At 45.5% G+C, this 22,716-nt stretch overlaps 1 protein-coding gene and 1 long non-coding RNA gene across 2 annotated transcripts; both read left to right on the top strand.

Moving 5' to 3' along the window:
- The first annotated feature begins 163 nt into the window (after window positions 1–163).
- LOC121648115 lies at window positions 164–6,645 on the top strand. The gene is made up of 8 exons (XM_041998066.1): window positions 164–564; window positions 1,362–1,460; window positions 1,889–2,844; window positions 3,074–3,209; window positions 3,360–3,540; window positions 3,805–3,995; window positions 5,948–6,126; window positions 6,357–6,645. Exons 1-8 carry the CDS (start codon window positions 316–318, stop codon window positions 6,643–6,645), a joined length of 2,280 nt encoding a protein of 759 aa, XP_041854000.1. The 5' UTR covers window positions 164–315.
- Window positions 6,646–18,966: 12,321 nt separating this feature from the next.
- Window positions 18,967–19,220, top strand: LOC121650488. Its single transcript, XR_006012288.1, has 3 exons — window positions 18,967–18,987; window positions 19,061–19,130; window positions 19,206–19,220. It is a non-coding gene; the product is annotated as an uncharacterized LOC121650488 (long non-coding RNA).
- The last annotated feature ends 3,496 nt before the right edge of the window (window positions 19,221–22,716 follow it).

A 22,716-nucleotide genomic window follows, 5' to 3' on the forward strand; every position in this document is an offset into this window, starting at 1 on the left:
TAACTTTTAACGCACAACAAATAATTGAAATGTTATTTGGAACCAGAAGGAAAACATCTTCGAAGGCTCTGCCAATAGTATGAAACATTACTCACGGCTACATACATCCCAGCTTGTGATTAGCTCGCTGTCCATGATCGTTCTTTTCATTGGTTACACTACAGTAGCACCACGCACATGCTTTCTCTGCCTGCACATGTGCCTTCAGGCTTTTGGTAGGTAGCTGTTTGTTTTTTTTTCCACGCTAACTCACTTCAGCAACTTCAACGAGAGATTCATTAACACGAGGATTATGGAACTGAACCAGGCAGCAACATGTCCGATACCAAGGAGCAGGATAATGTGGTAGAGGTAAAGCCTGATGATTCCGTGTCGAAGTACGAGCCAGATGAACGGGACGAACAGGCCCAGAGTTACCACCCATGGCCTTACTTGAAGGAAATGTTCACGCTAGTTGGCTCAAAAAAGGATTCATGGCGAATGAACTGTGTCCTGTGCAGACCCAAAGTCAGAGAGCTTCTCGCTTACAAGAATTCTCCGTCAAATTTGAAAAAGCACATAGAGGTAAGCAAAACAAACAGCTAAGTGTTAACGTGACATTATGCTAGGTTAATAAGTTTAGCATTCTATGACCATCATGATGTTTCAGCGATGTACCAGTTAGGCCCAAAGTTGTAGTTTGGTAGTTTAAAACTTTTTCATATGACATGGACCGATAATTTTTCAGCACTTGAGCCACAAGACCACGTTTCATTTCATGAAACTTGGCTTCTTAGACCAAAATCTTGAGCTAAAAGAATGTCTTTGTTAATGTATTACACGATTTGGTCCATAATGCCATGCTATAGCTTATTGATGTTGGTGGAGTACAGGTGTAATAGGTTAATTTACATTTAATATTATTTGCTGCTTGAAGACATATTGTCTTATATGCCGCCTTATATGTGTTTAAAGACCTGTTCATTGTTCAGTGCATGTGAAAATAATAGACCAAGTAATTGCATTCTATATGCGAAAAGAACTGTTGTGAATAAGCTGTAATTAAACCTGTCTGATGAGGTCATCTATTCCTGCTGGGATCAGTAGTAGCAATCACTTGGTCTTTTACCAATATATCTTCACATGTATGGAACAATGAACAGGTCTTTAAACACATGTAAGGTGGCATATAAGACAATAGGTCTTCAAGCAGCAAATAATAAAAATGTAAATTAACCTATTATACAGGCACATGTTGATCAAAATAACAAGTGTAAACTTAATGTAAATTAAGTAATGCAGATGTTTGAATGCAATTCAACCCTTTAGTTAAGGCTCTATAACTTATTCGTTTATTTATTTTTTACTTTTTTCACTTATAGAGAAAGCACAAAAACCACATGGAGAAATACTTGAAATTAACTTCCATCAAAAGGAAATCCTCTGAGCCAGAGGAAGGTCAAGGTCCCGCTGCCAAGCAGGTTTGTAATGTAAGTTTTTCATGTTACTTATTAAGATTCAGAGATCAAAAGATGCTCTCAGCACACCTATGTCAGGGATCAACCTATTCTTTATTTGTAGTCATCAGGTTACAGAGCCTGCCCCAGAGAGGCAACATGCCCCTCCAGCCGCTCATTCAGTGTCACAAAGTTCTTTTTGTACACTAGACATACAGAAGTAACAGATGGCCAGCCCTTAAAAGAGCATACTGTAGACACTTTAGTGGAAGAAATAGTGTGTGATATTTTGCAAATGTATTTGTGAGACACAGCTGTTATCAGTTCACATGACTCTGGTTAGCTTCTAGTAGGTGCTGTTCCCAACCTTTTTGAGAGTGGTATGCCATTGGGAATTGACTGTAAATATAGTCAGTACTATAATTGTACTATAATTGTTTTCCCCACCACAGGTTAAACTCTGGGAAACCAAGAAAGTCTCACAGAAGAGTGTGGATGATGCCATCATCAGCTTTGTCATCCAAGGCTTGCAACCTCTGAGTGTCGTGGAACAACCAGGCTTCAAAGACCTTGTACAGCACCTGCAGCCAGGGGTCAGTGTCATCTGCCGGGGTACCGTCAAAAACAGAGTGGTTAAAGCTACCCAAGACATGAAGAAGAATCTGAAGGCTGCAATGTCCAAGGTACAGTTTATCGCTACAACAACAGACTGCTGGACAGCACACAGAAGATCATTCCTAGGTGTCACGGCCCATTGGTTGGACCCTCTGACGATGAGACGATGCTCTGCTGCTCTAGCATGCTGTCAGTTAGAAGGATCTCATACCTTTGCAGTACTCGCTGGTGCCCTGAATAACATACACACGGAATACAACATCCGGGCGAAGGTAGTGTGTACAACCACTGACAATGGCTCCAATTTCATAAAAGCATTTAAAGTGTATGGACAAGATGAAAACAACAACACAGGAGGACCACTCCAGGGGGCAAGTCAAACCAGAGAAGAGAGCAGTGATGAGGAAGAAGGCAAACCTGTGGAGATTGTTGACGCTGGAGGTATATTGGATGAAGATGATGGCCTGGAGTATCAGCTGCCAAAGCATCATCGCTGTGCCTGCCACCTTCTCAACCTGGTTGCAACAGTTGATCTCTCTGCAGCAGATGCTGATCCAGTCTATAAGAGGGTCTCTCGCTCAGCATTTGCAAAGTGCCACAGTCTATGGAACAAGACCAGTAGATCCACCCAGGCTGCAGAGATCATCGCAAAAAAATGCAAACTGCAACTTGTGAGGCCAGTCGAGACGAGATGGAATTCTCTCTTCTTCGCTGTGGAGAGGCTCGGAAGAATCATAAACGAACAAGGAGAAGAAGCCATCGCATCTGTTTGCAGTGCACTAAAAATCCCCATGTGAGTACTACTGTCTTTAAAACTGATTGACTGCATGAGGTAATATTCATCAATTCATATTTACCAATTGAGGTCAACACTCCCTTCGTGTGGTTAATATGTTTCCATCAACACCACACATTCCTACTTTCTAAATTAAGTAATAGTGACGTATGCTCATCTTTTTGGAAATATGTTGTTTTCTCTAGTAGTTAGACTTTTTGTATCCATTTATGTTTGTTTTTGGCAGGTTGACTCAAGCGGAGATTGCGTTTCTGAGAGAATACGCCAAGACCATGAAACCAGTTGCGAAGGCCGTCAATATCCTACAGGGAGAGGCCAACGTGCAGATGGGATGGCTTGTGCCTACAATAACACTGCTCAAGGTGTGTGTCACTCCCCCTTTTCAACTCAGTACATGTAGTTTTTCTTATTTACCATAGGATAAAAAAAAGTGCCATATTGATATTAAACTGGATTTTTTTTTTTACTGTGTTTGCATTTCTGTCTAATAAAAATTCTATTGATTAATCAAGGCTAAGCTCGAACAGTTCCACATCTCCTCCAAGTACTGTGGGCCATTGTTGGACGCACTACAAGCAGGACTTGAAAAGCGTTTTGGACAGATGCTTGGTGATCCAGAGCTAATTGCAGCAGCAATTCTGGTCCCCAAGTTCAGGACGACCTGGACATGTAACGAAGAGATCCTAAAAAGTGGTAAGTGACTACTGTACTGTTGCTGATGCTTTTTAGTTTATTGATGATCAGATCTTTTTGTCAGATTTACAGTATCCATAATTATTTCTTGCAATATGCATTATTCACTTGTGAAAACTAAATTACAATCCTTTTCAAGTGTATAAAATAATTCTGCTGAATATATTAATGTCCAATTTCCATGATTTTATTTTTTAATCTAGGGTTTACAGCAGTGGTAATGGGGGAACTGCTTTAAAACCTTTGATTTTTGTAATTTTGTAGGCCTTGACTACATCAAAAGCCATCTGAAGGATCAACCCACAGTGCATTCAGGTAACACTCCCCAGTCTTCAGATGAGGACGACTTCTTTTCCACCATCAAGAAGGGTAAAGCACATGAAAACACCAAAGAGCTCGAGTCCTACCTGGCCAACCCAGATGATGACATGGATGTCCTCAAATCTTACCCAGCAGTGCGCCACCTGTCTCTTATGCTGAACACACCACTACCTGCCTCAGCTGCCTGCGAGAGGCTTTTTAGCACTGCAGGACTGATTCTCCATCCTAAAAGGGCCCGCATTGGGTCAGAGAACTTTGAAAACCAGCTTCTGCTGAAGCTAAACAAACCTTTTTGGTAGTCACGTGGAGTAGAGATAATATGTTCGGGGTGGTATTGTGAGAGACAGTGTTTTATCAGAATTTTCATGGTCTGAGTACCTCAGTTCAGTTAACTCAGAAAATGCCTAATTTTCACTTCATTGAGCAGCTAGCATGGGTCTACAGTAGCCCTGTAGCGTGTGATACTGAAGTTCTCTGATGGACTCAAACTCAATTTAACATCTCTCTGAGATCCCATTAATACAAACTAAATAAATCCAGCCTGAATCAGATCTGTACCATATTCAGACTGAACTCTGATTGGTATTAACATCACGTGACCATTAAAACCAGTCTGAATTCAGTCTGTTTGTGGCACAGATCTGACTCAGGCTGGATTTGGGGCCTATTAGTGTGTTGTGATTAGTGTTGCTGCCTGGTTCGGTTCCGCAGTCCTCACATCAATGGATCTCTCGTTGAAGTTACTGAAGTTTGTTAATGTGAAAACAACACTACCTGCAGCCTGTAAGCTGAGAAAGCTGTGGACAGAAATTGGGGATGACAAGATGGAGGAAAGTGATGGATTTTCTAAAAAGCACTTAGGGTTTTTTGTTACTTAAAATTTGTTTACAGCCAAGTTGTCTCGAAGACGTTATTTACACTGACGGCTAGATTCAGCCTGAATCAGATCTGTACCATATTCAGACTGAACTCTGATTGGTATTAACATCACGTGACCATTAAAACCAATCTGAATACAGTCTGTTTGTGGCACAGATCTGACTCAGGCTGATTGTTGATTTAGCTGCTGCCTGCCAGTGTAACTGGGGAGTAAAGAGATGGGTAGAAAAGAAAAAGGTGATAGGTTTATGTTTACAAAACACTATTTGTTTTTTTTGCTCTAAGTCCAGTGCATTCTGTGCATGGCTGAAAAACGTGTTTACTGTACATATGTATCTGACTAGGCTGCTGTCTTATTAAAAATATAAACTTGATTTCAAGAGGTGGGTCTACTTTCCTTGAGACTTTACATCAGTGTGGAAACCAATCCTTGGCCAAAGGCCAGTTTTAACTAAGACATGTGTTTGGAGTTTAACATTAAGACCTGAGGACCTGATTAAATGTTTGATCACATAAATGTCCTCTAAATCCTAACAGTCCACTGAAAAAAACCCAAAAAACTAGGTTTCTATGTTAGTAGCACAAACCTGTTTGGAGATATATTCATAGATTTGCACAATTTCTTTTTTCCGAAAATGGCAGATCTACAAGCTCATAGTGCTGCACTCGCTGTGCCTTGAGCTTGTAGATCTGTTATTTTTTAAAGTGTAATGGTATAAGAGTTTAAAATCTAAAGTGACACTTAAAAAAAAACTTTTACTTTTACTCTAAAAGTACATTTCATAGCCTGTACTTTTTTCTTTTTACTTGAGTAATTATTTCATTGACTACTTTTACCAAAGTCATTTTTTTCACAAGTACTTGTACTTTTACTGAGTACAGAATGTAAGTACTTTTCCCATCTCTGCTGGTTAGCGTATAATTAAGCAGAGGCGGATATTACGCTCGTCAGAAAGACCTCCTGGATCAATTAGTGCCGGCGCTCAGAAAGCACAACCCCTCAGCAGACGCGTCTTATAACGAAGTGAGCAAACGCATAGATTTCAGAGGGGATGGTCAGGACAGAACCCGACCCTACCCGCCCCTGGCATACATGCTAGGTTTAAAAGCGAACGAATGGTGGACTCTCTCTAACCGAGCGGCCCCTTACCCCAGCGACCTCAGAACGGGGATATATAACCTCTTTGTCTACATGGATCTTATTCAGTTCCAAAATATCTGGGACACTTACGCTCCACTCCTTGATGTGGTGACGGTTGAAGGAGATTACGGAGACGTGGTGAACATCAGATACAACAAGGTGCATTACCTTCCCCTGTCAAAGAGTTACATCAAGAGTATTCGCATCAAGATTAAAACGGATCGTGACAGACCTGTAGATTTTATGTACGGGAAGACGATCATCAAATTACATTTCAAACCGGTCGCGCCTCAGCGCTCTGTATAAACTCTGTTACTTTAGACATGTCTCTCATAGGTCTGAGACAGGACCCGCGCCGCTTTATCAGTTATCATGATAGCCAAGTAGGGGGTGCTCTTCCTTCTTTTTCGGGCGCCCCTGTAATGCATGGAAGAGGAATCGGTTCTATATTATCAAAACTGTTTCATTTTGTCAGCCCTCTGCTGAAGAAAGGTTTCGCCATTGCTAAACCTCATCTTAAATCAGCTGCAAAAAATATAGCCTCGGACATTGTTAGCCGGACCGTAGGGAAGATGATGGAGCCCAGGGATCAGGAGGGTGCCGGCAGTATCATGGTCTTATCCCACAGACTAAAGAGGCAACCGCCAGGGGAGCGCGTTTCCACTGCATACTCTAAAATGCGCAGGACGCTAGCAAAGAGAAAATCAGTCGGAGGAGGCGGTCGTAAGGGGCGGAAGTCCTCCCGCAGCACCGAAATATTTTAAGTTTATATTATTTTTATTTTTCAACCACCACCATGGCCCTTCTACACCAGAAATCAGCTGAGTGCAGTCTCGCCAAGCTCGACCTGTTCTCCATGCTGATGACGCAGCTCTCTATAGAAGATAAGATTTATACAGAAATTACGCCTCTTTCAGCCATTACCGACGGAGGTCCGATTGAATTTTTTATTTCGGGCGATGGAGATAAATATCTGGATCTGAACGACACTTTGCTGCTTCTCTGCGTCAAGATCACCAACGCCGATCACACTAACCTGGCAAACGATGCTGCGGTGGGCCTCATTAATTATCCTTTGAACACCATCTTCGGCAAGTGCGATGTAATTCTGGGGGATAGATTGATTTCGCAGAGCAGCGCCACCCATCCTTACAGAGCCATGATCGAAACTCTGCTGAACTTCTCCGACGACACGCTGAAGAGTCAATTTACAGCGGGTCTCTTCATCAAAGATACCACCAGAGCTGTAGACTCCATAGTCACCAATAATGGCCCTAACAGGGGGTTAAACTGGAGAGCGACCTTTACCGCAAACTCACGAGAACTGCAGCTGCTCGGTCCTCTTCAAGGCGATATTTTCTTTTGCGAAAGACTGCTGCTGAACTCGGTGGATTTGAGAATAAAATTGACCCGAGCTAGCGACCATTTCTGCCTCATGGCTGCCAGGGACTCCACTTTCCGTCTGAACATTTTAGGAGCTTCTCTATTCGTCAGAAAAGTTACAGTTTCTCCAGCAGTGTGATTAGGTCACTTGGCAGCCTTATTGAAAGGAAATGCGCTATACCCCCTCTCACGAGTTAACATAAAGACTTACTCGATCCCTGAGACTTTCCAGGATATGTAATCATGAAAATCTATTTCTGGGGGTCATACCCAAATATGTGGTGCTTGCCATGGTGGATCACGAGGCCTTCACGGGGAGGAGAGATCTTTCAACATTTGATTTCATCCATAATGACGTGGAGTATTTAGCTTTATGTCAGGATGGGAGACAGATCCCCGCAAAGGCATTCCAGCCCCAATTTAATCAGGGGGTTGTTGAGGCAAAAAAAGTTACTCTGTCAAGGATGAGGAGTCTGTTCTGAAGTGAAAAAATGATTACAAGTTTATTGAACACAGGATTAAAATATAAAGAATAGAATTGCAATCCGAGACACTGTTCAGAGGTCTGACAGCACAGAGATCTGAAGAGAATCTGAAAAGAAACATACATGCAGCATCTTTTAAGCAGAATGATCAGTCACAACACATCATGAAATACAAACAAAGAGATTGTCTGTTCCCCACACAGGATTAGACACTTCAGCAAACCTAATGAGCTGTTTTTCAGTTTCTTGAGCACGTAAACAACCCCAGTGACATTAAGGCAGGATGCCCGGCTGGGTCATCCTGAGGAGCCTGGCTGGCATCAGATAAGTCACACAGGTCAGAGCGAACTGTTCTAAAGAATGCATGATAGCAACAGGCTACTCAATAATGGATTAGATTTATATAGCGCTTTTCCAGGCACCCAAAGCGCTTTACATTGTGAATCCATTATTCATCCACTCCTCACTCATACCTGGTGATGGTAAGCTACGTGCGTAGCCACAGCTGCCCTGGGGCAAGCTGACGGAAACGTGGCTGCCAGTCTGCGCCTACGGCCTCTCCGACCATCACCGAACATTCATCCACACATTCATACACCAGCAATGCCAACACTGGAGGCAAGGAGGGTTAAGTGTCTTGCCCAAGGACACAACGACAGATGACTGCGGGAGCGGGAATCGAACCGCCGACCTTCCAGTCATTGGACGACCTGCTCTACCGCCTGAGCCACTGCCGCCCTTAAACTTAATTACCAAGAACCTAAACAACCTGTTTACCCTGAGAGTGATCAGTAGACACAATATTATAAAGGGAATAATATGAAATTTCCCCCACAGGATTTCAGTCAGAGAGTTTTACAGCATGTTTATCGCTACGGGTCGACACCTAAAGGACACCTAAAGGATTTGCATAGACCGTGAAGATTTTAACAACGGATACTCGCTGTTTGTGTTTAATCTTACTCCTGCTGAGGACACCGACGCTCTCTCCCCCATACCCAGCGGTAACCTGAGACTGGAAATGAGATTCAGAGCACCATTACCCCAGACGACAACGTTAATCGAGTACGCCTGCTACGACTCTATTCTGGAGATAAACTCCAAAAGACAAGTGCTGGTGGATTATTACTGAGCAGGTGTGAAGAAAAATGAATAACCACCAACTCGAGAGTCTTCTGCACCATCTACTAGGGGGAGATGTTTTCTGCGGGGTGTGGGCCTCTGATCAGCTACAGTTGCTGACTCGTGACTTTAAACCACCTGCCTACTTTATAGTGAACACCCACCCCGCCCACCTGCCCGGAGAGCACTGGCTTTCTCTAACCCTGGAGCAGAACGACGTCGCTACCTTCTTTGACTCTTACAGTTTCCCTCCCTACTTTACTCATTATCCCTCCAGCATTCTACAATTTCTGGAAGACCGCTCGCAGAAAATCATGTATCAAAATCTTCAGCTTCAGCACCCCCTGTCTACCACATGCAGACATCACTGCGTTTATTATCTCTGCCACAGAGCGTGCGGTTTATCTTTTAAACAAGTATTATCCCTGTATCACGCTGATGAGTTAAGAAATGATCTTGAGGTATTCAACTTTGTAAAGAAATATGAGCGTTGTGTCAGAAAACAGCGCTCACAGTGTTTTAATCACCAGAGTTTCTCTCTACAAATGTTTAAAGAGTGCTACAGACTCTAATTCTTTTTATTTTAAATTTGGTATTCTGTAGATGTTTAGCTTCTAAGTATTTTTTTGATATCCGTTTATAAACTTTTTATTTCACCATTGTTTTCTCTGTAACAAAAAAGAGACTGGATCAGAAAATAATGCGATGAATAAAGGTTTTATTAAGAAAGGCAGAAAAACTTTTACTCGTCTTTTTTTTAAATACACACATGCATATATTTTTAATTTTACAGAGTAAAGTTTATCCAGGATGTTGGTTTTACAGTTTTACGCCAAGTCCTCCAGATTTCATCTTTAGGGGCTGAGCTCTCAGCTTTTTGCTGAGCTTTCTCCAGCGGCGAGCTCCACTCTGGTGATAAAATAATTTTCTTCTTCTTTCTCCCCCGTCTGAAGGTCCGCATGCTTGATGAATCTTCTGACTCGCCAGTTTTCAGAAGTCTGTATTGCTCACGCGCTTCAGGATTAGTCACGGACGATAAAGGGAGGTTGAGCTCCTTCAGAGCACTCAGAAAAGTCATCCAGCCTCTTGGCTCAGGGGCTGAAGATTTTTTATTAAAGGAGTGCGTGAGGTTTTTCAATAAATCCATCATGTGCGAGCCTTCCACAATCTGCCCCGTATGAACAAACTCTCCTTTTGAAGTCCATCTACCGTTACTCCCGATTAGCTTCTTTATAACGTATTCAGAGTTTCTGCGATCCCTCCGGGGAAGGTTTTTCAATACATCACTAGCTATTTCATCCGAGTCGGTCTGTCCGGATGCAGGAAGATGCCGTCCGATCTCAGGTCCATTTTCGGGCTCAGGTTGGGTAGGATGCCGACTCACAGCGTAAAGTCAGAGTAACTCGGCCGTCATCCTTCAGACCTTGCTTGATTAGGGTTAGATCTCTCTGGAGCAGCGCGTCATATCGCTTAACCTTCTCATAAGAACTTAGACCCGGTTCGTTTAATATGGCTCTCATCTTCTCATCCAGATCATTTTCAGCCGTCTGCCTAATAGACGCCTCCGGCTGTATCAGATTTAATCGATTCAATTGTTGAGGTGAAACAAAGAACATCTTGTGCGAGGTCTTCAGAGACATTTTTCCTTTCTTCAGTTATTATTCTAATTATCTTCAAATGATCCCTCCTAAAAGATTTCCCAGGATAGGAATGGCCGCAGAAAGCAGCGGCAGAATAAAACCACCTGACTGCCTGTTTAAGACCTGTCTTTTGCGTTTTATCCCAGTTTTTCTTATTAGCCAACAGTTTGATCATTCTCTTTTGCCTCTTCAGTTTTTTATATTGGCACGAGGTTAGAGGAATGTTCCCTTTCAAAAGATTTAAACCAATCTCGCTCAGAGCATGAAGAAAGTCGGGCGAGCAGTGAGTCAGAATCTCCTTACGTTTCCGTGGCGCTGCGTGGTACAGAGCTCTAAGTAACGGCGCATTCCTTTTTATGCGTGCTGACATGTTGATGATGGTGAGTTATTTAGATTTGGATACGTAAACAGCCGGCCACTGACCCGGAAGTATACCCGTTCTCAGCCTGTACTGTTCTGGACAGGTCGGGGTGAGATCCAGGATTAAATACCCCCGGGGATCTCTGGTTGCATCTTCAAAACTCTCCAGAAAATAGGATTTTTGTGTGGGGAAGATCTGATGAGCCAGTATTTGTATCTGTAATTTATCACAAGGGTTTTTAAAAAGTACCATGTAGTTTGTATTTAAACTAATGGTGCGGCTGTATTTACCCTGGTGAAATACATTCTGAGTGAGCAAGAATACGCTCATATTTCTATGATGTCTACATTGCGTGAAAATTTTCACCACCTCCTGATGCTCACCCGCTTGGAAAATGACGTCATCAAGTATGATCAGATGATACTGATCTGAGGGAAACAGATCTTCGTTCTCAAATGATTCAGGCAGTCCTTGTACAAATTTAATTCTTTTATTAAACTTCATCATCTCAGTATACATAGGCTGGAAAGACATGTAAATCCATCACACAATTGACATTTTCCAAGACATTTTTTACAAAAAAGGTTTTTCCGCACCCTGAAGGGCCGACAACCATACATGAAAACGGCATCTTCATTCTACAGTAAAAAAAAAATCAATTTCCTCTGTAAGGTGTGTAATTTTTTTCCCCCTGTTTAATACCCAAAAGGCAGAGTGGTGCCGTCATACACCACACAAAACTTTTTTTCAAATGCGGAGTTTTTCACCTGAAAGCTCTTTTTGTCGGGTCTGATGGAGCCTCGATCACCCCCTCTCCTGAACCACAGCCGGTGCTACTACCGTTGCTGTTGGTGAGATAACCTTCCACTAGACCTCTTACGCTGTCAAAACTGACGCATTCGCTGCACTCCCGAGTCTGCGTGATGCCCTTCATGCGCAAAACAACCTTCTTGCGCTCACGAGTCTGATAAGCATAACTTTTGGGACCAGCAGCCACATATTCTTGAATGGTGTCTCCGTCCAGCTCATCAGTGAGGTCCGCCAGATAATTTCCTAGCTGCTGGGGAGTTTCATCATTTTTGACCACGTAAGTCAGGCTATCTGTGTCTGTGTAAAGAACACGGTGCTGCACCAGCTCTAGATAACCATACAACTTCAGGTGAGTGTAGGCAGTTGTAAAAGCAGCAATGAACACGTTGCTGGTCTTACCCAGAGGGATGACGGTGCGGTCAGAGTATTTCCACTGAACCATTACAGTTTTCTTATTCAGAAAGGTGAAATATTCCACCTTGTACGAACCTGAAAACATGAGGCTGAAAAATCGTTCAGGGTCGCTGACGAGTTAGCTGCAAACCAGATTATTTCTCTGAGCAAATTTGCCCCAGAAAGAATTTAAAGAGATTTTTGCCGTCTGGCGTTTGGCAGAATTCACCTCGATTTTGTCGGCGTCTAGTCGAATGCCCTGATGCATCTCATAATCCCTGATGTAAGCCTCTCTGCTCACCTGATCTGTCGCCTCGGGCGGGTAGCCGGATGCCTCCTGCTTGTTTTTAAGGAAGGTCCGGATGTAGCCCTGGAAAATTGTGTCGCTACGGTTCTCAAAGTGCCAGACTTCTGTGATTTTACTCACTGTGTAACCGAGCTCCAGAGCTTTGTTAAATTCGGCAGTCACCCAGACCCCCATTAATGCCCTTCCTTCTTCATCGTGAGTGCAAGGGCCCGCCTGGTTGTTAATTTCAGCGCATGTATGGCAGAGGGTGAACACCAGTTTATCACGAGCCGTCTTGTACGGTAAAACATACACAGATGACGCGGTGGATTGACTACTGCTCTGATGAATCCAAAGTAAGTCTGCGGTGCAGCAAAGTCTTGAGTGATGATGACGGGGTGCCCGAGCGGGTATGGGTAGCTGAAATTGACGTATGGATACAATGACATGACATCTACATAGCGCACGGTCTCATCAGGAGCCGCCATGTACCGCAGCCTCACCACGCAGGTCCTCCCGCCAAACAGAGCCTGTCTCGGAAAGAGCGGCTCAGGGGGTTTAAACTCACTCATGAACGATCTCACCTCGGGGTTTTCCATCTTCATCCTCGTCCATTCATGCTCCCACATTACCACAACGTGCATGCCGTAAACTGACTCCAACGCGCAGCATTTCTGCTCAGTAGCGTCACGCAGCTGCTCGTAGGGGACCCAGCCGAGAGGAGAAACTGCACGCGCATCAAAACTCACCGCACCCATGAAATTCACAGCCCATAAACATATTTCACGCCTCCAATTTCCGCATACCCGTCAACATAGTAGGGACCCAACCTTTTCTCACCACCTTTTAACGCGTGTTGGATGTGAACGGATCTGCTGCTCGCAACCCACTCGAGCCACTGAATCGAAGCGTTTGAAAAGCGTTTACATTGCCTCCTGTAATCATCCAGAGAGGGGATGGCCAGCGTTTTGGGTGACAAGTAGTTTGTTCTTAAGACTTTCATGTAGGCTGACTCTATCGTGATACAGCTGAATGGGTCCACAGGACGAGGAACTGTTCACGGAACTTTACGCAGCCCTGAGAAAGAATATCCACATCATTTTGACAATAATGCAGAGCCTCCTTCTGAAAGTTGAAAGTCCCCTGACAGACCTCCCTGTGCCAGATGTAAAACTCATCCTGGTCGCTCTGAGACATGCTGTCTACACCGTAATCAGGGGGGGGAGGGAAGCGACCTGCATAATTTAAATACTCCTCAGAGCTGAATTTATGAGGAAAATGACCTTTAAAAGAATCAGGAAACCCCAGAGCTTTTGGCATCTGACTAAGACGCATAGCTAGAAAGCAGAGGGAGTCGATGAATCTCAATTGGTAGTCAGGGTCGGTAAAGCAGAGAATCTTACTTCCCTGCATGATCAGATCCGGCTGCAGACCTAAATCAATCATTCCGTTCAGAGCCAGATAGCCATCAAACCCCCTGGAATTATGTGCTATTAAGGTGGACCCCCGATACAGAGGTCTCCTAAAATGCAGGAGAAATTGTCTGATGCAATCTAGCCCGTATGATACCCACTGGACACCCTGCAGCGTCTTTGTACACATCAGAAATGAAATATGTACATCTGATATGGGAATATCTAATTTGTGTCCTAAAATGACCATCTGTGTACTATTGGTGTTATATAACTGCTTGTTTTCTCCCAAGTGACCACCTGTATACTGTTTTTGTTATATTATTCTGCTTGTTTTGGGAACTGTGTAACTGCCTATCTTTGGAAGGGTGAGAAAAGGGTGTCTTGTAAATATGTTTACAAGACAGGATCTCAGGACTCATCCTCGCCTGTGGGAAAGGACCGGCCATCCTCTCTCTCATGCGATGTTGTGTTTTTTCTAAATAAGTATAAAGACGGGGAAATCCCACATCTCGGTAGAGTCTGCTGCGGGTTACGTACGAACGCCCAGCCGGGGTTTTCTAAGCCACTCTACCGGGACTGTTGGCTCTCCAGTCCGTGTCAAAGGTAGGGCAAGCTATGCTATGCTATGCTTATAAGGCTGAACCCATTGAGATGTAATGATGAGTGTCATGAGCTGCGGGGAATAAACCTGACACACTTATTCTAGCACTCTGACTTTGTGTGTTTCATCTGCCGACCACCACAAACCTCTAAAAATCACACATTACAACATCCTGAGTGTTGGGAAAAGTTTCAAAGTCATAAGAAAATCAGTTTTGCGGTCTGTTGTGTGACGACGGGGAGAGGTTGAATATAGTATTGATGTCCGTCACCCGCAATGTCGGATTCGGCCGGCAATTTCTCACCACAGATGTTGCATTTTAGACGCGGGCAGGTGTGAGGACGCGCTCCCTCCCCCGCAGAAACGGTGTAAAGCATCCGGCATTTTAGACAGCGCTTTATCGTCTAACAGATACTGGCCTGAGGAGTTTGAGCTGAGGAAGATGAGTTGGGTCTAGACTCTTTATGCCTCATAAAACAGGAAGAGTTTCGACATGTTCTGTTACAGTCTGAGCACATCACCACAGCAGGCTTCTCCTGAGTACAGGAGGGCTCGTTACAGACAGAGCAGTATCCTCTACAGATGTGGCTGTGCGGCTTTTCATAACATTTATAGCAAAAATTGCAGATGTATTTACCGCCTATAAAACAGCGAAGACTTTTTTATATCATAGTAATGACTCTGTAATAGGAGGAGAAAGAGATGGTCCGGGAAATCAGTTTCAAATTGCGATAAGGGACGGTTGTCTGGTGTTTTGTAAAATATTACAATTTTCCGGTTCAGTCACTGAACGTGACAGGTGTCTGATCATCCATTCCGGCCAGGCTCCGTAATTCTTTACTGCGTGACACAGCCTGGTAATCTGTGATGTTCGGATCTACAAGATGAGCTACGCTGATGGCGAAGCATAGCTGATCTCCTCTATTCCCCACGGCGTACAGATGGCGTCTTTTTTTATTAATAATTTCACAGTCTAGAGTTTTTTCCAATTTCCGTTCAGCACCACCTGATGGGTTGGCAATGATTTAAGCAATAAATTCCAAGCGCAAGTCTGTAGCTATGCTTTCATTAGACTGGACCATGCGCTCTAATAAATCCTCGAAAGCGGTTGTAATTTCATTTACGTTCTGATCATTGATGGCGAGTGAAAGATGATTATGATTATTTTGACTCCTTACTTCTAACTGTACTAGATCGTTACGTCTAACCACTGTGGATACTTCAGTAGCCAGATCTTCGAGGATACGCCTGATGTCCGTGTAAAATTGAGCGAGGTCTGGTGTATCGTGGACCGGGACGTTTAAGACACGTCTTATTTCGCGATTATTAAAACGCTCGCGGGTGACGGGTATTGAGGAATTTTCAGCCGATTGTGAAGAAGAAGATGGGACCTCTTCACTCGTCTGGAGATCTCCTCCACCGTGCTGAATGGTGGCTGCGGAATTTATTGCTGGTACTGGATTTAGTGACACGGGTGCTGCTGGATTTAATGGCGCGGGGACTGTCAGATTTAATGGCCCGGGTGTGACGTTCTTCCTCAGAACTGGGATCTAAAGACTGCTCTTCAAAGCCGGTTTCAGAATCCAGAGATGAAGGCAGCTCCTCGGAATTGTCATCAGAATCTAAAGACATCTGTGTATAAATGCTTTCAGAATCTGTAGATGACTCTTCAGAGCCGGTTTCAGAATCAGAATCTGAAAACAAGGCAGGGCCACGATGTTTACGGCACGCAGTAGTTCAATAGGTACGGGGTGAGGGGGGAGAGGACGGCGCAGAATCACTATGCTGAAAGGGTTCACCCATCAGATCTAAGTGTGACGGCTGAATCAATGGAGCAGGTTCTGGAGAAGTCAGAGAGGGTAGCGGGGAATCAATGTGGAGCAACGCATTATCTATTAAATCAAAGTGTGACGGCTGAATGGCGCGTTACCACCTTCATTTAACAATGATGCTGGGGGTATCTGATTTAAAGTATCTACGAGCTGCTGTAATGCATCCATGCTTTATGCACAAAAATAAATGACACACCTTACTGTTACAAAGCTAAAGGAGATCAGTCAGTTTTCTTAGAACGTCCATAAAACGTCCAAGCTGAAGAAAAACGTCGAGCGCCGATGCGGGCGTTGCTCCACCGGCGTGACGCTCCGCCGTGTTCAGGTGTGGAATAGCGGCAAAGAGAGAATGCAGATGCTGTTGCCTTCGGAGCTGTCTCCGGCGTCGTCTTTCCAGAGCCGCACAAAGACAGAAAAAAAGTACTTAAAATAAAAATACATAATAAATAAAATATACAGAAAGAATAGCCTATCATCAAGTGAAGCTTTTACCTCTATTTACACGGTTTGCGGCAGATAAATCTGCTGATAGCCTGTCCTTTCTGCTCCTCCTCAACCTCTCTGTAAAGGGAAGAATGTTTGAATCAGCTCTTGCTACATCGGGATAATTATAGAGTAATTATTCGTACAAAGCATTTTAAAAAATAAAAATTAGATTTAAATAAAATTACCTTCAGCCCGTCTTCTTCTACTCTCCGATCCAGGACTCCCTACGGGCTCCGACACAGCAGCACCTTTTTAAAAAAAAAAAAAAAGAAAAGTCTCAATGAACCACCGATCCTCTAGGCAGCACTGTCTCTGAAAACATGCGTGTCAGATAGCATGAGAAAGATTATCCGGATTCAATATGGCTGCATTAATCGTTTAGCTGAGCAGAGTAAGTTACATTAAACTTTCTAAAAGTAAAAAAAAAGAAGCAAAACTGTTGCAGTAGTTTTACCTGACACGCCCGGAGCGGCGATGGGATCGTTGGCTGGAGGCTGACCTTCTACCCGCGGAGGCCTTGAGCAGTCCAGACGCTTTCTGAGACTCGGGGCTGCGCCGGGATTGTTAGCCGGAGGCGGGCCTTTTACCCAGCTGGGTTTTGCAGACTCCGGACACTTTCTGTGGCTCAGACAGCTACCTGGCTTAGCTGTAGCAACACCAGCGGCAGCGGGATCCTGACTGCTCGGTAGAACTTCGATGCAAAGGTTTTCTCGACAAACGGCTGGATTTTCAGCCCTGCTCGCTGGATCGATGGGTGCATGGAGCAGGGATCATCGGTACCGGTTCAGGGTTCGGGAGTCTCTCAGCAGCATTCAGGAGGTCTGCAGGTAGGTTTCATTTATGTTAAAAACATGCAGATAATGGCCATGATGGAATTGTATTATAGTAAATGTTTTTTAGATGAATCACATACCAAAATCTCTCTGCGTTAAAAACAAGTCGTCAAATTCTTCAGCCGTGACTAGAAGAAAAACAAAGATGTTTTTTTAAATTAAAGTCTGCAATAGAATAAATAAATTAAACGGACTGCGGTAATGATCGACTCACCTCTAATAACAAAGTTTTCATCCGCTTGTGATGGCGGGCGGGGATGTATTTCAGCCACGGTGTGCCAGAACTGCGGCAGACGGATTTTAAAACTGAATTTAGTCTTTCTGAAGAAAAACAGTCTCGATGAGAGGGAAAATCAAGGCCTACCGCATTCCATGTTCGCCAGGATGATGCGTCTTCAGTCTGATTTTAAAAGCAAGAGAGAGTGTGGTTTTTCTTTATCAATGAAAAAGTACCATTTACTGGTGTTGTAGCTACAAGAGAAATTTTGGTATCGCCCATCCCTGGTTGTTATTGTTATTCTGTCCTACAGGGTACGATGTTTTCCCAACAAGCCCTGGGTGACCCCTGAGCTGAAGCCTCAGCTGAATGAGAAAAAGCTCCTCCTCATCTCCTGAGATGAGGAGGAGCTTCAGGAGGAGGAGGAGGAGAACACGGGAGCTTCAGTACGACATCAGGAGGCACAAAAAAGCCTAAAGGCAGAAACTGGAGCAGCACTTGGAACAAAACGATGTCCAAGATGTTTGGAGAGGTCTGAAACACATCTGACTACAGCAAAAACGGTCAAGTCACTATTGGAGATCAGGACTTGGCAAACAAGCTAAACCTGTTTTTCAGCAGGTCACCTAGCTTACCGAGGCCTGTAATCATCTTGTAATCCAGCAGGCCCAGAAGTCAGTGGGATCAACAGAAAACAAGTAACCCCAGTGGTGAAGGGGGCAGATTTGGGGGATTGAACACCCCCAACAAAAGGCACTAAACCTGCAGCTCCAATCCACCCATCCCAGGGAGACAACTCCACCCCCCCGAGCCATTGACCAGGTGAAAAGGGAGCTAAAGGAAACCAAAGCCAGGAAAGCCACAGGTCCAGATACCATCAGCTCCAGGGTGCTCAGAGAATGTGCAGACCAGGAAGGACCAGAGTCTTCACCACCTGCTGAGACGGCTGAGGTGTGCATGGAGTTCTTCTCCAGACATTTTATGACACTGTTGTGGCCTCTGCAGCCTTCTATGCCGACTCCATCAAGGAGGTGGCAGACAGACAGATTTTGACCAAGCTGATGTGGCAGTATGAGGTGAGGAAGTGCAGTATTAACCAATCAGCGGAAGGGGGCGACCTATTTAAGCAGGCGAGGAGCCAGTCTTGGACAGGGTTCGTCTGGTTGGCAGATCGCCTGACTTCCGGCTGATGTGGAGATTGTTGCTGCGCATAGAATTGGCTATCACCTTGAGTCTGCGGTGGTAGGTTAACCTCACTTCTGCTGTATTGGGTTTTACTATTAGAGTTAAGTGTTAACAGACTGTGCTCCAGTAGGGAAACCTGTGTGTTGTGCTGCCTCTCGTGCTGGAACGGCTTCTCTGCGTGACGAGCGCTGGTCATCCGGGTAGGTCAATCCACGGTTGGTGGGCGCTTTTCCTGGCTGCATCGGATTTTTTATGGTTATCTGTTTTTGTTTTAGGGGGATTTATCGGACGCATTTTTACGATACCGCCACCTTCTAGACAACAGGCAGTGGTCCGCGGTGGCGTGTGGATCAAGAGCTTCACAGCTGTTTCGCACGCTGACAGACCGCTGCTCGGCGGATTGATGCTGCTTTGCTTATTTTAATTTTTGGATTCTTTTTAAGTTATTGGGGACGCATTTTATTTTCTGCTGCTCCACTGGAAGCCCGGGACGAGGCCCGCGACGAAGGCTGATACTGGCGTGTGGCTTCCAGTGTGGATATTTTATATTGTACCAGTTTTATGTTTGTTTATTTATTGTCTTTTATTTTGGCGTGCCCAAACTCCACGGTTCTTGTACTAATTGTATTTTATTCTTTCTTTTAGTGGCCGGAAAGCGTACGAGTTGGTGGTGCCTTAACGGTGTGGGTCCCTTTTCCTGGTTTGATCCTCCCCTCGTTTGCATGCTGAGTACGTCTGCCTGTGCTGTGTGGCCGAAGTGCGGTGTGAAGAGTGTTTATCTTGCACGTGTGTCTGGGGTGGTTTTAGTTTGGCTCCCTTCACTTCGTTTGGCCCACCTTCCTCCCAGTAAGCTTCCGCCATCTTTTAATGTTGGACCGTGAACTTCTTTTTTTTAGTCCTGCTTTGTTTTGTTTATTTAAACAATAAAGATTGTTTAATTATTTGGACGCTGGTCTCACTCCTCCTTAGTAAAACGAACCTGTGTGCTTTGTTGGAGTTCCTGTTATCATTCCCCGCGGTGAAAGTCCCGGGGTGGCGTTGTCTGCAACTAATTATACGATTTACTGGCTTTTAGCCTGTATAGCATCCAGAGCTAATGTGTATGTAACCTCTGGCTCCCCCGAGCTTGCCACACTGACATCCATCATGAACATCCTGCTGTAGTGCCTTTGAGCAGCTCTGTCAGCGTGAGGTTGCTCCACCCACAGAGCAAGAAAGAGCTACAGCAGGTCATTCCTTCCTGCAGCCTTCAGACTGTAAAACAGCTTCATATAACACCCATTCGTCTATCTGCCACCCCGTCTTTCTGCGACCCCATCACTCCGTCTATCTGTGACCTAACACCCCGTCTCTCTGTGACCCCATCACCCCGTCTATCTGCGACCCCATCACCCCATCTATCTGTGACCTAACACCCCGTCTATCTCCCACCCCATCACCCCGTCTATCTGCGACCCCATCACCCCGTCTATCTGCCACCCCATCACCTCGTCTATCTGTGACCTAACACTCCGTCTATCTGCCACCCCATCACCCTGCCTATCTGTGACCTATCACCCCATCTATCTGCAACCCCATCACCTCGTCTATCTGTGACCTATCACCCCATCTATCTGCCACCCCATCACCCCGTCTATCTGTGACTTAACACCCCGTCTATCTGTGACCTATCACCCCGTCTATCTGCGACCCCATCACCCCGTATATCTGTGACCTAACACCCCGTCTATCTGCCATCTCATCACCCCATCTATCTGCGACCCCATCACCCCATCTATCTGTGATCTATCACCCCGTTTATCTGTGACCTATTACCCCGTCTTTCTGTGACCTAACACCCCATCTATCTGCCACCCCGTCACCTCATCACCTCGTCTATCTGCCACCCCATCACCTCATCTATCTGAGTCTTAACACTCCGTCTATCTGCCACCCCATCACGCTGTCTATCTGTGACCTATCACCCCATCTATCTGTGACCTAACACCCCGTTTATCTGTGACCTATCACTCCATCACCTCGTCTATCTCCCACCCCATCACCCCGTCTATCTGTGACCTAACACCCCGTCTATCTGTGACCTAACACCCCATCTATCTGTGACCTATCACCCCATCTATCTGCCACCTCATCACCCCATCTATCTGCGACCCCATCACCCCATCTATCTGTGACCTATCACCCCGTCTATCTGTGACCTATTACCCCGTCTATCTGCCACCCCATCACCTCGTCTATCTGTGACCTATCACCCCATCTATCTGCCACCCCGTCACCTCATAACCTCGTCTATCTGCCACCCCATCACCCCGTCTATCTGCGACCCCATCTCCCCGTCTATCTGTGACCTTACACCCCGTCTATCTGTGACCTAACACCCCGTCTATCTGTGACCTATCACCCCGTTTATCTGTGACCTATTACCCCGTCTATCTGTGACCTAACACCCCGTCTATCTACCACCTCATCACCCCATCTATCTGCCACCCCATCACCTCGTCTATCTGTGACCTATCACCCCAACTATGTGCCACCCCGTCACCTCATCACCTCGTCTATCTGCCACCCCATCACCCCGTCTATCTGCGACCCCATCTCCCCGTCTATCTGTGACCTAACACCCCGTCTATCTGTGACCTATCACCCCGTCTCCCTGCGACCCCATCACCCCGTCTATCTCTGACCTAACACCCCGTCTATCTGTGACCTATCACCCCGTCTGTCACCCCATCACCCCGTCTATCTGTGATCTAACACCCCGTCTATCTGTGACCTATCACCCCGTCTATCTGTGACCCCATCACCCCGGCTATCTGTGACCTAACAGCCCGTCTATCTGCCACCTCATCACCCCATCTATCTGCGACCCCATCACCCCATCTATCTGTGACCTATCACCCCGTTTATCTGTGACCTATTACCCCGTGCATCTGTGACCTATCACCCCGTCTATCTGTGACGTATTACCCCGTCTATCTGCCACCCCATCACCTCGTCTATCTGTGACCTATCACCCCATCTATCTGCCACCCCGTCACCTCATCAACTCGTCTATCTGCCACCCCATCACCCCGTCTATCTGCGACCCCATCTCCCCGTCTATCTGTGACCTAACACCCTGTCTATCTGTGACCTATCACCCCGTCTACCTGCGACCCCATCACCCCGTCTATCTGTGAGCTAACACCCCGTCTATCTGTGACCCCATCACCCCGTCTATCTGTGACCTAACACCCCGTCTATCTGTGACCTATCACCCCGTCTATCTCCCACCCCATCACCCCATCTATCTGCGACCCCATCACCCCGTCTATCTGTGACCCCATCACCCCGTCTATCTGTGACCTAACACCCCGTCTATCTGTGACCTAACACCCCGTCTATCTGCGACCCCATCACCCCGTCTATCTGTGACTTAACACCCCGTCTATCTGTGACCTAACACCCCGTCTATCTGTGACCTATCACCCCATCTATCTGTGACCCCATCACCCCGTCTATCTGTGACCTAACACCCCGTCTATCTGCCACCTCATCACCCCATCTATCTGCGACCCCATCACCCCGTCTATCTGTGACCTAACACGCCGTCTATCTGTGACCTATCACCCCGTCTACCTGCGACCCCCATCACCCCGTCTATCTGTGACCTCACACCCCGTCTATCTGTGACCTATCACCCCGTCTATCTGCCACCCCATCACCTCGTCTATCTGTGACCTATCACCCCATCTATCTGCCACCCCGTCACCTCGTCTATCTGTGACCTATCACCCCATCTATCTG

Source organism: Melanotaenia boesemani, chromosome 2 (genome assembly GCF_017639745.1).
Source record: "Melanotaenia boesemani isolate fMelBoe1 chromosome 2, fMelBoe1.pri, whole genome shotgun sequence".
Lineage (NCBI taxonomy): Eukaryota > Metazoa > Chordata > Actinopteri > Atheriniformes > Melanotaeniidae > Melanotaenia > Melanotaenia boesemani.

What these genes read in the sequence shown, in the direction of transcription:
- LOC121648115 (XM_041998066.1), top strand. Translation starts at nt 316, where the DNA reads ATGTCCGATACCAAGGAGCAGGATAATGTGGTAGAGGTAAAGCCTGAT. An exon ending in AGTGCACTAAAAATCCCCAT is followed by an intron (nt 2,845 to 3,073) that starts GTGAGTACTACT and finishes TGTTTTTGGCAG; the next exon opens with GTTGACTCAAGCGGAGATTG. An exon ending in CTACAATAACACTGCTCAAG is followed by an intron (nt 3,210 to 3,359) that starts GTGTGTGTCACT and finishes TGATTAATCAAG; the next exon opens with GCTAAGCTCGAACAGTTCCA.